Here is a 16,256-nt window from a genome sequence, read left to right on the forward strand (position 1 = left end):
AGAAGTATTAATATTCTTTACTGAACTAAAACACTAATTCTACACTATATGTAAAAAAAACTACATGTAAAAAGTCCTGCATTCAGGAAAAGTATAAGCAAAATGTAGTTAAAGTAGTCCTGTTTAAAATAAGAGGATTTATAGTTCAGTAAAAGCTCTCTCTCAGTGTTGTAACATCCTGCAGTGTATGATATTTCTAAATAAATATTACTGCTGTGTTACTATGTATGTTGCAATTCACTACTGTTTAATGTTCTGTAAGTGTAACTAAATTGTATACTATTGTTGTTTAATCTGCAGCAGTACATTTTAGTAGATAATCATGTTGGAAGCACCTTTATCCTGAAAGATGTGCATGATCTCTAACAGCCCTGTTTTCGACTTTGTAGTGATTAGTTGACCAGCTGATTCAAAAGGGCTTTTCATTTTTTATTTAGCTTAAAAAATATAATAATTGTCTCAACTCATAAAGGAAAGTTCAATCTTTCAGTTTATTATACACATTATAAAATAGATACATGTAAAGATACATGGTTATAATGGACAGGAATGGGATGAAAACGGTCATCTGAAAAGTAATGTAATCCAGTCATTCACATAGTACTAAAGGAAGGAAAAATAGGGTTTTTTGTTTTGTTTTGGAACTTGGAAACTGATAGGAGAAAATGAAAATGTTGAAAAAACACAACAGACACATTAAAAGCAGAGAGCAGACAGCATTTAAATAAAATAAATTATTTGTTAAGCCCACAATAACTCTTATTCCGAAGAGCAGTGTGGCTGTTGCCGAAAGGGGGCAGGGAGGAAGGAGTGTGTGTGTGTGTGTGTGTGTGTGTGTGTGTGTGTGTGTGTGTGTGTGTGTGTGTGTGTGTGTGTGTGTGTGTGTGTGTGTGTGTGTGTGTGTGTGTGTGTGTGTGTGTGTGTGTGTGTGTGTGTGTGTGTGTGTGTGTGTGTGTGTGTGTGTGTGTGTGTGTGTGTGTGTGTGTGTGTGTGTGTTGTGTGTGTGTGTGTGTGTTTGTGTGTGTGACCTTAGCGACTGTGGCGAACTGTCATCAGTCAGATACTGAAATACCTCCAACAGGACCTCCAGCATCTGGTTTGGCTTTGGGATAATTGGCCATCTTTTATCACTACGAGACTTGGAATCGATCTCTTTCCGTTCTTCTTTTTCTTTTCTGTATTTTTTATGGTTATGTGCGGATTTATGATGGAGAACTAAAATGGTGAGGAAGAAAAAGCTGCTGGTGTTTGAGTAAGTATTAATCCTCTTTGCATTTGCTCTGTATTGACTGTTTGAGCCTCTCACATACATTCAGTAAAGTCCCTATGCCATATCAATACAACAAGCAACTTTAAATGTATGACTCTTATTTTTGTATTTTGTATTCTTTTTCTACAAAATGTGTTTTATTTATGGTAACAACAAATGTTTTCAGAGCATTACGACATACTGTGTTACAACAAAAATGATATAATCTCCAGACAGAGTTAAACTTTACATTTTCATTCGAGAGTTTTGGTTTGGTAAAATAATATGACACTTTTTCTCAGCATGGCTACACATCATACATTAATGATGAGATGGATGTACTAATTGCTCTCCTGGGTGGATATAGATTTCATCCCATCAACGTTTAGTTTTGATCCAAACTAAACTCTTCTCTCTGTGGAATTACAAGAAAATGTTAATAGTCATATCAGGTGATCCAAGGCAGTTAATTTTGAATGTAACTATGAAACATTTAGAAAGTGATAGGAAACGTAAATGTGTTATGGATAAGTACTTCTATGTGAAATAACCTGGGCTCAAACTATTCTTCTGTCAGCTTCCTCATTGTGTTGATGCTATTGTGGCCGCACAGGTGACACAAGAGCTTATGTGTGTATTGTCTGTGTGTGAATGTATGGGAGCGCTTTACATTGTCCCATCCTATCTAGCATTCTCTTTCCCTGGGAATGTGTTTGACCTTTTAACTCCAGTCTTAACACAGTCTTTACAAATAAAAAAACACAAATACAATTCCTTAGTTGTCCGATTCACTTTCAGTTATCTATTGGTGTGTCTTGTTGTCTGTCTCTCCTATTTGTGTTTTCTTTTCTTTTCAGAAATTGTGGAAGCATGATGTGGGATGGATAAACAACAACAAAACACAACTGTAAGTTTACTGAAGGCTGTTTGTGTGACCTGAAATATACCAGTGGGTGTTATTATGCTGGCCGAATATGTGATAATTAATCATGAATGCACATGCTCCAACAGGAGAAACATCCAAGTCATTTCAAGAGTCTATTTACAGCTAAATCTTTCCATATGTTTAACACAAATAGTTACTGTTGGGGTAGCAAAGGCCTGATTGGAAAGAAGATAAATGTTCATTTAAATAATTGTTTATATGCTCTGTCCTACTGCATTAGATGATTATGATTAAAATGGGAAATCTTTTATAATGTTTTCACTTTTAATAATTCACAAATGCCAATTGCTCCTTCTTCTAAACCTCCTTATTTTATAACCATATTATTTTCTTTCAACAGACACACTGTGCTTACCTTTCATGAAAGTTAATGATATGTGAATAGCTATATCTATATGTGTTGTGTCTCTCCTTCTGTGTGCAGATGGCCTCTAATGACCCTGACCTTTCTGACCCCTCCGGTGACCCTCAGCCCGGTGACCTCATTGAGATCTTCAGACAGCCTATCAGCACTGGGCTCTCTACCTGGGAGACGGTTACATCATCAACCTGACTCCCGTCGGTCAGTAGGACATGAGATGAGTGCTGAGTTCTGTGTCGTGACTTTTACTTTCGTGAAAGAGTCTAAATACTCTTTTCACCTTTGTGGTTGGTTTAAAGTCCCTTGAAACTTGGGTTTTATTCTCAGAGGTGAAAGTAGTAGTTAATGCTTCAGTGGAGAAAATACTCTGTAAAGTAAAAGTCTTATATTCAAAATGTTACCAAGTACCAATTCTGCAACATTGGGTAGCTTTTGAAATTCACCATCATAGTCAGAATCAGAAACAGGTTTATAACCAAGTAGGTTTACACGTCTGAGCATGTTGCCTTGTTGTATACTGTAGTATGGTGCATAGACAACCACAGTTGAGGAGATAAAATGTAAGTAAGGACCAAGGATCAATTAAATAATATCTTATCTCATAGGACTTATGGCTAGTTTTGTAATCTTTGTCAAGTCTTTGCTCCATTCAAGGTTCTTGGTATTTTTTTCTAATATAGGAGCCACTAAAGTCTTTAAGATTGGTTCAAGTTTGATGAAATTATGTTGTCTCCGTCCCATTTGGATCCTGGCTTTTGGACTCTCGGGTCTGTTTGTTGTGCAACCCCACTTCAACTGTTAGTCTATATTTTGGTCAATAGTATATTACAGTATATTGTCAATACCTGCAATAATTCCGGATACTACAATGTTCACTTCTGGTAATACTTGTTATGTCTAAAATCTTGTTATCACACTGAGGCTATCCTTTTCCTCTCTAGACGAGAACCAGGCAGCTGCCATGTCCCAGTGTGAAGTCCGTCTTCAGCAGGAAGGCAGTGGTGCGCATGCAGCTGCTGAAGGAGGTGGTGGGTAGTGACTCGTACCGTGTAAACAACAAGTACGACCACAACCATACACCCCTGCCCGTCTCTGAGATCATTCAGCGAGCACAAGTCCTCATTGGCCAGGAAGTGTCTTACGACCTGCTGGGGAGCAACTGCGAGCACTTTGTGACCCTTCTGCGCTACGGGGAGGGGGTGTCCGAGCAGGTCTCTCACTGTTATTTTGTCTTTGTCTCATGTGTCATCAGGGCAAAATACTAACCTTCCACTCGGCAGACCACAGTGACTGATGGCATGTCACCACAGTCATAGTGTTAACTGTGAATTACACTTTTTAGAAGAGAATAAGGGACATTTCTTTAAAGTAATCCTCACCATAAACATCTACTAATCTTTGCAGTTTATGACATATAAAGGAGAAACAATTTTACTTTGTATATGAAATAGGCTCTAGCCCTTTTTAATTCTACCCATAGATTTGGCAATGCTAAATCAATGCTCCTAAATACAAACATTGGGCCTATCTGAACAAGTTTTATTTAAGCAGAGGGTTGAAGGTTTGTTATTTGATTTGTATGTGTGAAAATGATCAAAGCAGTTAACTCTCAAAATAAATCTGATGTGTATTCTGTGTTACAGACAGGTGTAACATATTGAACATTATAAACATTCTTGTTCTTTAATATATTGAAGATCACAGTCCACCTCCTCTTGTCCTCTTTGTCTCCTCAGGCTACGCGGGCCATTGGGGCCATCAGTTTGGTGACGGCAGCAGCCAGCGCCTTCTCTGTCCTGGGACTGATCAACACACGATCCAGAAACAGGCCTTTCTGACAGCTGTGATCTTCACTGAAGGGTGTTGCCTCCCAACATTCATGCGGCTGTGATACACAAATAAATGAAATAAATATATAAAGAATGAAAATGCAAATTATTGGGTTATTTGTTCAGAAAGTGGCCTTGTAGAATTTACATTGTAGGGTTTCAACTGTGTTTGTTGGTCAGATATTAACAACTCAGATGCTTGGTCAAGGTGTGATTTTATACATTAAACTTTAGTTGGTTCTGGTCGTGCAGACCAAGTTTCCAGAACCCTTATCTGAGTTTATGTTGCAGCTATAGACTGTAAATATAATACAAAGGTGAACTGAAATTCCCCTTGGGGATTAATCAAGGGTCTTCTTCTTCTTCTTCTTCTTCTTCTTCTTCTTCTTCTTCTTCTTCTTCTTCTTCTTCTTCTTCTTCTTCTTCTTCTTCTTCTTCTTCTTCTTCTTCTTCTTCTTCTTCTTCTTCTTCTTCTTCTTCTTCTTCTTCTTCTTCTTCTTCTTCTTCACATTTTTGTTTTGTTTTTACAATGTCTGTTTCCTCTATATTTATGTTGACTAAATGTAATCACGAATATGATAAGATAAAGATAAGATACACTTTATTGATCCCAATTTGGGAAAATGTTATGTCACAGCAGCATGTAGATAAGACATTGCACCTAAAAGAAAAAAAAGAAAAACAAATAACCAAACAAAAATAAAGCTATAGCCTACATATCAGCAGTAGAAGTTAAACGAAATATGCAAAACATTGAATATATATATATATATATATATATATATATATAATTATCAACAATGAAGGATATTTGTTATCAGTTAATGTTTTATCTGTCCATATCAAACTATGAATTTCCTCTTTATCACATGTCCAAACCATGGTCCAAAGAAAAAAGTTCTTGCATTTTGCGGTGAGGCAGCAGGTGGCGCCCACGTCCTGCAATCATCCTGAAACAAATCAGTAGAAGAAGAAATACGATCAGCGGTGTGACGTGAATTCTCTGCGCCGAGAACACCGCACGTGTTGTTTTCATGGACGTTTGAGTGCTTTTACTGTGGTATTTCTGTGTTAGAGTAATAGTGTTAAAAACACTGCAACAAACATGGGGAAGAAACTCAAAGTCGGAAAAACCCGAAAGGATAAATTTTACCATCTGGCAAAAGAAACAGGTACATTTCCACTGTTAGAAAATATAGCACGTTTTAGACCGTAAGCATTGAAGTAGATATTAGCACGAGTGCTAGCTAACTTGCTAACACTAAGAAGAGTGTACGCTGGATTATATTGTAATAGTGCCAGCTCTCTGATAACATCTGGTTTTGTCTTTTTCAGGTTACCGCTCTCGATCTTCTTTCAAGCTAATTCAGCTCAACCGTAAATTCCAGTTTCTTCAGAAAGCCAGAGCTGTGGTGGATCTGTGTGCTGCTCCTGGAGGATGGTGAGCCTGTCAACACTATCTGAGCTGGAACAAAATATATTATTCTACTAACATGTCCAGGGTTTAAAGGCAATGGTCCCCAAACTAGAGATACAAGGGACACACATTAAACGGCATTGGGGGACAAGCGAATCGTGTCCTGTCATACATAAGTATTTCTATTTTATTTTCTATTCAACTTGGTAGTTTTCCCAGGCCAAAATGGGGGAGAAAATAAGTATTGACAATATTTATTATTATAACCAAATACCACTATCAGTTCAGCTTATCAGTCCAATATTATCAATGTATATTTTCCATTATTGATTGTTGATCAATTCTCCGTTTGGGGGGAAATAAAGGTAGACCTACACAGTTTTTAAGCATAAACACATCTGTTTACTATGTCTTGAGTCTGCAGACTTTGTAGAGTGTCAGCCTTAAAGCATTTGAACGTGCTAAAATTAACAACAGACGTTTTTCTTTCTTTATGAATTTGATCCACCCTATATGCGGTTTCTTCCTGACATCAAAATATGTTCCTCAAACAACAATAACGTTTTAATTCAGTATTTTATTATCTTTGGCACACGGTTAACGTCTCTCCAATCATTAATAATAATAATTAGGTACTATGTAGTGTATGCTTGGCCTAGTGGTGACAGATGAGTGATGTTTTTTGTGGATTATTGTTTGTAAAACTCATGATTGTGAGTGTATTCTTCTTGCAGGTTGCAGGTGGCGTCAAAGTTTATGCCTATATCAAGTATCATTATTGGTGAGTATTATGTCACCATTTTCTGATTTATAATTTGTTGTAGGGCTGTACCGAATTATTCAAAATGCTGACATTCATGAACTTTCTTTTCATGTCTCTATTCATTTAGGTTAATCCATTAATTCTATACAGTTATAGAATACAATTAGGCTACACCAATAATATTTATATTATTAAAATGAGACTTTATTCAATTTTATTAAAATGTTGGTTTTTATATATTTATCAAGAGTAAGTCCTAATATTTGACAACAAACATTAAAAGGTCATTTTAAAAGCTCAATAGACACTTGGAATTTAAAAATGTATACATTTTATGAAGCCCTAATAAATGGTTCTGTCGTGGGCTGGGCTTTTTGATGTCTGTTTTTAATCTAATTAATTGGTATTGTATGTGGAAATTGTGATAAAAGTAATAAAATGTGTTGTTCTTTTCCTCTCAGGTGGTGGACCTGGTGCCCATTAAGTCCATCCCCAACGTTGTTACAACTGCAGGAAGACATCACCACTGACAAATGCAGACAGGTGAGGCAGCTGCAGACTAACATCAGTGGGCAGGCTGCTAACACTGATAAACACTAAATAAACAATTTAAAACTCCTGCCAAAATACAAGACACTGGAGACACAACATTGATGTATTGAGTGCAATACTTTCTGTCCCACATACAGGCTATAAAAAAGGAACTGCAGACTTGGAAGGTCGACGTTGTGTTGAATGACGGCGCCCCGAATGTGGGCGCCAACTGGCAACATGATGCCTTCACACAAGGTATGTGCCACCAAAAAGTAAAAGTGTGCCCAATAGTATACCGGTGAGGAGTAAGGGATCACTTTGAAACTTAAATGTCCCATTATCTCACTTTGTTCTCCGCTTCACCTGCAGCTCATTTGACCCTCATGGCCATGAAGTTGGCCTGCGAGTTTCTGACCAAAGGTGGCACCTTCGTCACCAAGGTCTTCCGCTCAAAAGACTACCAGCCGCTGCTCTGGATCTTCCAGCAGTTCTTCAAGAAGGTTCAGGCCACCAAGCCGCAGGCGTCCAGGAACGAGTCCGCTGAGATCTTTGTCATCTGTCAGGGTCAGTGGCAGCTGACTGACAGAAAAAAGCTTGTCAGACGCTTATTTCTTAGCCACTTTTGTAGATTTCACCTGAACTAAACATTGTCTTTGCTTAACAGGTTATCTTGCCCCGGACAAAATTGACGCCAGGTTTTTTGACCCCAAACATGCGTTCAAAGAGGTGGAGGAGCAGGCCAAAACTGTCAGGGATCTGATTCCTGTCAAGAAGGCAAAGGTATGTACACTCAACAAGACATAGGAATATCAGATAAACATTGATATATCATTTCAATCCAAGTTTAATCAGTGTTTACACATTATTTGCTATTTTGTTGATATGATAATATTTGATTTTGTTCCAGGCGGAGGGATACGAAGATGGTGATCTGACACTCTACCACACTTTCACAGTGACAACCTTCCTGAAAGCCGATAACGCCATAGACTTCCTAAGCAAAGCCAATGAGGTGAGTAAACTGCTATCATTTAATATTTAACATGTTCTTCCATTTCACAGACAATCCTGTTGAATATACATTTCACAAAGCAAAAGTTATAAATGATCCTGTACTGGACTATGCAATAATAATAAATGACTGAGTACGTTAAGAAAAAGCTCTCAGGAATTTCAGTTCACATTCTGTCTTCTTCTCTCAGATCACCTTTGACAACCCAGACCTGGAGTCTCACCCGTCCACGAGTATTGAGATAAAAGAGTGTCTGCGTGACATCAAAGTTTTAGGACGCAAAGAGCTCCGCCTGCTGCTAACCTGGAGGACCACACTGAGGAAATATCTGGCCAAAAAACTGAAGGGAGATTCCAAACCGCTTGACCCGGATATAAAGTAAAGTCTTTACAGCGTATTTACAGAAAGCTGCAGAAATATTCTCATGTCTTCACCAGACTGTGTTATCGCATATATATAAAAACCATCCTTTTTGCTGTTTTTTTAGCCTAAGTTCTGATGAAGAAAAACCCGATTTTGATGAAGAAGAAGATAAGAAGAAGAAGAAGAAGGAGAAGAAGAAGAAGCAACCCGGGGAGGAGAAGGAGGGTGAGGACGATGAGGAAGAGGAAGATGAGGAAGAATTAGAGACTAAACTGGCAGAAATGAAAGCTGAGGAGGTGGCTGAGCTCAAACGGTACAACATTTTTCTTTTTACTCTGGATATAAAATAAAATAAATTCATTTTTTGATTCAGTTTGACTGGAAGCTAATTCAATTTGGAACATTCTGTTTAGAAATGTGAGATTTTCTTACTCTTATGCTTCATCAGTAAGAAGAGGAAGCTGCTGAAGGAGCGGAGGAAGCTGAGGGAGAGGGTGGAGCTGAAGATGGACCTGCCCGGCGTCTCCATCGCCGATTCCCACGACTTTTCCATGTTCTCCATCAGCACCATCAAGAAGCAAAAGGTGAAGATAATACACACACACACACACACACACACACACACACACACACACACACACGCAGGCAGAGGACATTTTCCCACAATTGTATAAACTTGCTACAGCACCGTTACCGAGTACAATGGACATTTAACAAAAAAACCTATTCTGCGACTACACTCAATATCTTTAGACTTTGATCTTCAAATGTGAGGGGCCTGTGCGTCTCCAGGGGAGCTTCATAGCAGGGCCAATTTTTGCATCGCAATGTTTCTCGGCTTGATCTAATATGTGCAACACTCTGCCAAAAATAGACGTGCCGTGTAGTAGTATGTGGAGCCGCTTCTGAAATGCATCCTGTGGAAGCATAGTCTTTAGTTTTGCTGCAGATACTGTTGTCCCATCTCTAATGTCTCCTTCCAAAGTGTTTGGTGGTGGGGAAGACTCAAAAAAGCTAATTTCTTTGTCATTCATGTCTCTCCATCAGACTCTGGCAGATATATCCAAAGGGGACATGCAGCTGGCGGAGACCCTGGGAGATGAAGACGACGACCTCCACCTGTCTGATATAGAGGGTGACGATGCAGATGAGATTTTCCCTCGCCTCTGACTTAGATGATGAGGACATGGAAGAGGTGGAGCAGAAGCAGAGGGAGCTGGCACCAAAGAAGAAAAAGTAAGTAAAGTCATATCGCATGAACCAAGACAGACCACTATTATAAATGTTTTTCCGGTCATGTATCGATAATATTGTGCTACTTTCACAGAAAAAAACATGTAATTATTTCTTTAAAAATGCCTGTTTGTGTCTGTTTCCAGAGTAAAGTTTGATGAAGAAAAGGAGGTAGAAGGGCAGGATAGTGCCTTGCTGGTTGAACTGGAGGGAAAGGATGAGAAGAAGGAGCGAGAAACCAACCTGTGGTTCAGCAAGGTTTGTCATTTCATATATTCACAATGTTCATGTTATAAAATAATTTCTCAGCTGCCTATTTGTTCACATCATTACTGATCTGCAAATAAGTGGATTATTGTGTGACCTGTGACCCTTCCATCTTTTTGCACTGTAGGGCATATTCTCTGAGATTAACCTGGAGGGAGACGCCGAAAGCGAGCTCCGACAGACTGAGTGGCTTCAGAAAAAACAAACAAGTAAGAGTCTCCTCTGTTTTTCATTAAATGATTCACATTTGTTCATCAAAAGTCGTTTTTTCTACAACGTACTTTCATGACTCAGTAAAACAAAAAGTAAAATATCTGTACTAAAAAGGATAGTAGCTCTATAAATCTGGTACAGGCAGTATAATAATCCTTATGGATCTTCTTTTGGAAAAGGCAAAAAGAGGAAAGCTGAAGATGAAATTGTTGCAGAGGGGGAGGAAGAGAAGACTGCCACGCCAGAGGAGGCGGAGGAGGCGGGACCTTCAAAAGAAGCTGAAAACGACACTGACAGCGACTCAGATGACAGCAGTGATGATGAAAAGTAAAACCTGATTTTCTGTTTATGCTGTTTTCTGTTCCAAATCCAGTTACATTCATACTATTGACAAATATACAAATAGTTAAATGAATATTTTGCTGCTTGTTTTCAGGGAGATCAACAAGATGAAGCAGGTCACTAGAGGGGTTGGGGGGACGTCTGCTGGGACGTCAGTTGAGGCCAATGAAGAGGACTTCCAGGTTGTCCCTGTAGAAAGCATAAGTGAGTATGAGGAGCATTTATGTTGCAAGTGTTAATAATTTCCAACCTACACACATCCTACCTCAGGGAAAATCAACTGAAAACCAGGTTATACTACTTTCAAAATGCAGCCAGTAAAATGTATTTAGCTTTTTGTTTTCTGTAACTTGTCTTTGTGAATAGTTTTGGCTTCTGTGCTCCTCAGGTAAGAAACACAGGATCCTGGATGCGGAGGGCCTGGCCCTGGGCTCTATGATCGCTACATCCAAGAAGCGAGCCAGGGACATGGTGGACGGCTCCTTCCACAGGTGTGTGTCTGTGTATTTAACAGGGTTCCCGCGGGGTCTTAAAAAGTCTTAAATTTGATAATCTGAATTTAAGGCCTTAAAAAAAAATAAGAAAGGTCTTAAATATGATTTAGAAGGTCTTAAAAATGATCGGATTTGAAAGGTACTTCTGTGTTGCGACAGCGTCTAAATGTGTTTTGGGGGAAATGTCCGAGCTGCAAATTAACCCGTACGGTAATAGCCTTTCAGTTCCCCCCAACCATTTGTATTGAATTAAATCAACATGGAACCAGTAATCACTAACTTTGTTTCCCCCGTCCCCTTATTGGAGAACACCCAGCTGGTAACCTAGCAACCAAGCTTCAGCTAGCGGCAGTCAGAAACTCATGTATCTTCGAGTCTACTTACAAATTAATATGGGGAAGTGTCAGTTCAACCGTATTTGGTTGGAAAACATCGAATTTGGTGCTTGGTTGAAACCAGTGGAGGGAACGTGTTTGAAGCCCGCTGCACCTTTTGCAAAAGAAATTAGCGTTTGTTTTGCTAATGTAGCGTTAGCTAGTGGAGCGTTAGCTAATGCAGCAGCTCCCGCAACAACACCGGGGGACCTCCGGGCGACGTTTGGGTCTACGTCAACCCTAAAAGCGGAGGTGCTGTAGACGCTAAATACCGTAGCTTTTTCACCAATCATAAAACGGCAACGATGAAATAGTGTAGCCAAGGCAGCAGAGCTCTGAATATAGCTCTTGTCGCACGCACGCACACACACCCACCCACCCACACTAGGGCTGCTCGATTATGGCAATAATCACGATGTTTTTGGTTAATAATTAATATCATGATTATTAAAGGAATGGTCCACTCATTAGATAATTAATCAAAACTTCAGTATTTAGTGAAACGTTATGTTTAAACCATACCCTGAAGAAATCAGCGATATTCCCCGGTAAATAATGATTTTATAGCTCTTTTTTATCAAGACCTGTATATTCCGTCTGGCCGCCGCCATGTTTGCCATTTTCAGTAGTCACGTGATGGTCGTGACGTCATCCATGCGTTCACTTTGTCAACACACGGAAATATGGTGGAGTATTTCAGTTCGGACTCGTCAGCAGAGGAACAAGTTTTGACCAATGTGAAGAGATTGGATGGGGGAATTCATCCATACATATCAGTATGACAATACGACACCCTCTGTCCTAAGACCCTCACATCGTACAAGGAAAAACTTCCGAAGAAAACCCACAGTTTAAAGGGAACATGGGAGAAACCTCAGGGAGAGCAGCAGAGGAGGGATCCCTCTCCCAGGACGGACAGACGTGCAATAGATGCCGTGTGTAAATTGAAAAGATAATACATTTGCAACATAGGTAGTCCAAATGTTTGGAAATGCATGTGTGTATAATGGGAAGATGATATAAGATACTATATGTATGCATGTAGTACCACCCTTGCTAGCGATTCCCTCTCTAGTTTAGCATACTCAGCTTCGTTGTCCCTGGCCATAGAATCACGATTTTATGGGGCCGGAAAAAACTGGGGTAAAATACACACTAGCCGGTACTACGCTATATGGAAAGGCCACCAAAAACTGTCCTGGCCTGGACGTTAAAACGGGGCTAGCCGCTGCAATGGAAATGCGCTATAACATACCTTATTCTTACTCCGAGCACTACTTCTGCTCCTCCGTCGCTTCACACTTGCAGAGGGCGATTTCTCAACTGGCCGAACTGGTGTCCTGGTCGGTGATGACACCAGAAAAGACCGATGGTACTGCATCTCCATTGAGTAATGGTTGTTCTTTAAATCCCATGTTATGTTTGATCATACTCTCAGAGTAGTTGTCCGGAAATGTGAAATGTTCGCTGCATACATGAGCCTGTAAATCTCTCGGTTTGGGCCGGCCACATTTCGCTAGCTACTGCCTCCGAATGTACTTCTTATGCTTACCTTTGGCAACAGATGGAACCGAGCATTCCGTGGATTGTTCCTATCCGAATTATGGCAATATTTCGCGATACAGTGAGGCATATTTGAAGAGAGAAACTACAGTAAATAACATGGAGATCAACGTGTCTTCGAAAACCAAACGCATGGATTACGGTCACGTCCGGGAAATGGCGGCGCCCACAGTGTTGATGTTATTTCGGTATATAATCAGTTTAAAATCACTGATAATGTCATCGGATTAAAAAAAAAAAGAGACTGGCAGAGACTGGTCTGTTTTATCGGATGATAATTTTTAAAAAATGAGTGTCATGAGCATACCATTCCTTTAAATACGATTATTCATTGCCTTTGAAAACATCCATTTATTGAACTTTAAAACAAATAATAATTGAACAGTATCTTTAACTGTTGATTACCCTGAACGTATAATTCAACTGAAAAACCAATACGAAAATTAATTAAATAAATGATACATTTAAATAAATAATAGCAAAATAATAAATACCAATAAACAAGATCAACAAATATTTTGGAGCGCACTTCCACAAGCTACTTATCATATATAAATATGATAAATAAAATTAGACTAAAACTTAAGATCAAATTAGTTGTAGTGCACTATCACAACCCAGCCAAAGCAAAAATAATTAGATTATGTTGTTTTCGTAATTGTGGCAGGCCAAAATCGGAATGCGATTTAAAATACGATTAACTTGCACAGCCCCTACACACACACACACACACACACACACACACACCACACAACCACTTACTTTTTTGTCTAACACGCTAACACAGTTCCTGTGTACTGTTTATGCTGTTATGTTTCAGTCATTGAATACATTTACTTTGTAAGTAATTATGGGACGTATTCTTCTTTCATAGCAATTTTCCTTCATACTTTATTGCCGTGAAATAGGTCTTAAATTATATTCAAAGTGGTCTTAAAAAGGTTTTAAAGTCTTAAATTTGAGTGGCGAAACCGGCAGGAACCCTGATTTGAATTTGTTATGATGTTCTCACTTCTCAACTGGTTTTAAATTGTCTCACAAAACTTACAGTATTTATTTAAAGTAAAGGCCTACAAACATTCTATATTTTCTTATTGTCAACACATCCAATAAAAACATCAAAATCAACAATATGTAGATCATACTATCAGAAACACCTCTGTTGCCAAAGCCGGACACTAAGGTCACCTCAGTTGCGGGCTTTAGGGTTGAGTGTCAAATAAAGCAATAGGGAAATATAATGACTGAATATAATATATGCCTGATGTATTATTTGAAAATAATTGGATTAGAATTTCCTGTCAAATCTGTTACCAGATGCCACATGATTTAACTACCACATCAGTATCTGTTTCTGAACCCAGAATATATGTTTAATATGTCCAGACAGCAAACTGATGGTTGTTCTTGCAGGTTTGCTAGCTCCGAGCAGCAGTGGGAATGTACCGGAGTGGTTCCTGGTTGACGAAAAGAAGCACAGGAAGAAGCGACTCCTGTCACCAGAGAGATGGTGGAGGAGTTCAACAGAAGTGGAAGGGAGATCGATGCCCGACCCATCAAACGAGTTGCTGAGGGCGAAGAGGCCAGAAGAAGAGGAGGGGTAAGAAGATGATCAGACATAAACAGGATCATGCTCGAAACCATTTCAGCTGCTAGATCCGTTTAAGACAAACAAAACTACCCAAAAAAATATAATTTTTAATTGTACTTAACATTTAAAATGATTCTGTGTTTCCTGATGTTTCCAGATGCTGAGAAGATGGATCAGACTAAGAAGAAGGCAGAGGCAGTCTGCAACACAATCGACATTTCTGAGAGGGAGAAGAGAATGCTCAGCTGAAGAGGTATGACAGCCCGCACCTCGGAAGGAGACTCCTTGAAACTATATACATCGCTTTATACTGGAATAATTGTAATATAACATCAATTGAAAACGTTGTCTTTTCTTTCGTGCTTCTGGCTTTAGTTATCTACCAGAAAGCAGGCATGGGGAAGGAGAAGAGCGAGTAACATACATTGTCAGCAAAAAGGGAGCTGGCAAGAAGGTGAGGCGGCCCGCTGGCGTCAAGGGAGCTTTCAAGTGGTGGACAATTCGCATGAAGAAGGACATGCGGGGGATGCAGAGGAAGGAACAACGAGCCAATGGGGGCAAAGGAAAGGCGGCAAAGGAAAGGGTGGCCCGAGGGGAGGAGGATGAAAGGGTGGTAAGGGGCGAAAAGGAAGATAAATTTGAACCTAAAGCGCTCCAAAATGGGTTTTGGTCATTCCGTGCATGCGTTTAGCATTGTTTGCTGAGTTTCCTGAAATCCCTTAAGATATTTTCTGTGGGTTCATAAGTACTGGTGTTCTGTATACATCTTGCTGAACAGAGTGGTTTTAAATTAACAGCTAAACTGTAAATGTTAGAAAATCAAGTGAAATATAATCATTCTCAATAAATTGTTGCTATTAATGTAAATATTATAAACACATTTGTGCAATAAACGTTTTGTTCAATCCTTAAATCTGTAGTTCTCTTCATTGTGCTGGTTTTGTTAATCGGTATGAGTCAAAGACATCGGTTAGTAAACTAAAGCAGTCGAATCACTTTCGATCTGAAAAAGACAGTTGGCAGCAGCTCCTGTCTGTGACCTGCTGACAGTGTCTGCATGCAGCATTCAGTGACAGGTTTTAAGTTGCACTCAATTTAAATCCTATTTTTATTTTTAGGAGAACAAAGTTTTCTGTAAATTATAGTATATTGAAAAAAAATAAATGAATGTATAAATAAAAAAAATACAAGTTGATAAAACAGAACACACTTCTGTTAAATATACCTTTATATATTTCTACATTTATTTTCACTTTTTTCATTTTTTTATTTCTGTGTCTGCTTGTTTTCTCACCAGGTTTGTTTTGCTTAGTAGACTTGTATTCTGTGGATATAACAACATTTATAAAAAATGTACTTTCCATTGCTGCAAGTGCACATGTCTCTAACAATATCTTTCAGTTGTACTATTTTATTTCACTTCCTCTGACCCATTCCCACTTTTATTTGGAAGCTGTGTGTCAGGTTGTACACAGTGACTCTTCTCTCTTCAATAAATATTTTTAAAAGCTTACAGCACCGGGAATATCCGGCGTATTCATGTTCTGTATAACTTAAAGCCCCCTGAAGACAAAAGTACAATTTGTGATCTTGGTCTAATTAAATAAACTTGTATTGATGTTAATTGGCACAGAAGTACACTTCACTTCAGAGCCCGATATAGACGCCCCCTCCCCCATCACCTCCGAGGGACCTGAACAATATG

The 16,256-nt window shown here is 39.0% G+C and overlaps 1 protein-coding gene and 1 pseudogene across 1 annotated transcript; both read left to right on the forward strand.

Moving 5' to 3' along the window:
• Nucleotides 1-2,129: 2,129 nt before the first annotated feature.
• plaat1 (phospholipase A and acyltransferase 1) lies at nucleotides 2,130-4,394 on the forward strand. The gene is given in 6 exon segments (XM_034082030.1): nucleotides 2,130-2,156; nucleotides 2,620-2,692; nucleotides 2,695-2,757; nucleotides 3,498-3,523; nucleotides 3,525-3,767; nucleotides 4,293-4,394. Coding segments are annotated over 6 exon segments (534 nt in total).
• A 969-nt stretch (nucleotides 4,395-5,363) lies between these two features.
• LOC117445374 (pre-rRNA 2'-O-ribose RNA methyltransferase FTSJ3-like) lies at nucleotides 5,364-15,187 on the forward strand (annotated as a pseudogene).
• The last annotated feature ends 1,069 nt before the right edge of the window (nucleotides 15,188-16,256 follow it).

Source organism: Pseudochaenichthys georgianus, chromosome 4 (assembly GCF_902827115.2).
Source record: "Pseudochaenichthys georgianus chromosome 4, fPseGeo1.2, whole genome shotgun sequence".
In the NCBI taxonomy this organism is placed as follows: Eukaryota; Metazoa; Chordata; class Actinopteri; order Perciformes; family Channichthyidae; genus Pseudochaenichthys; species Pseudochaenichthys georgianus.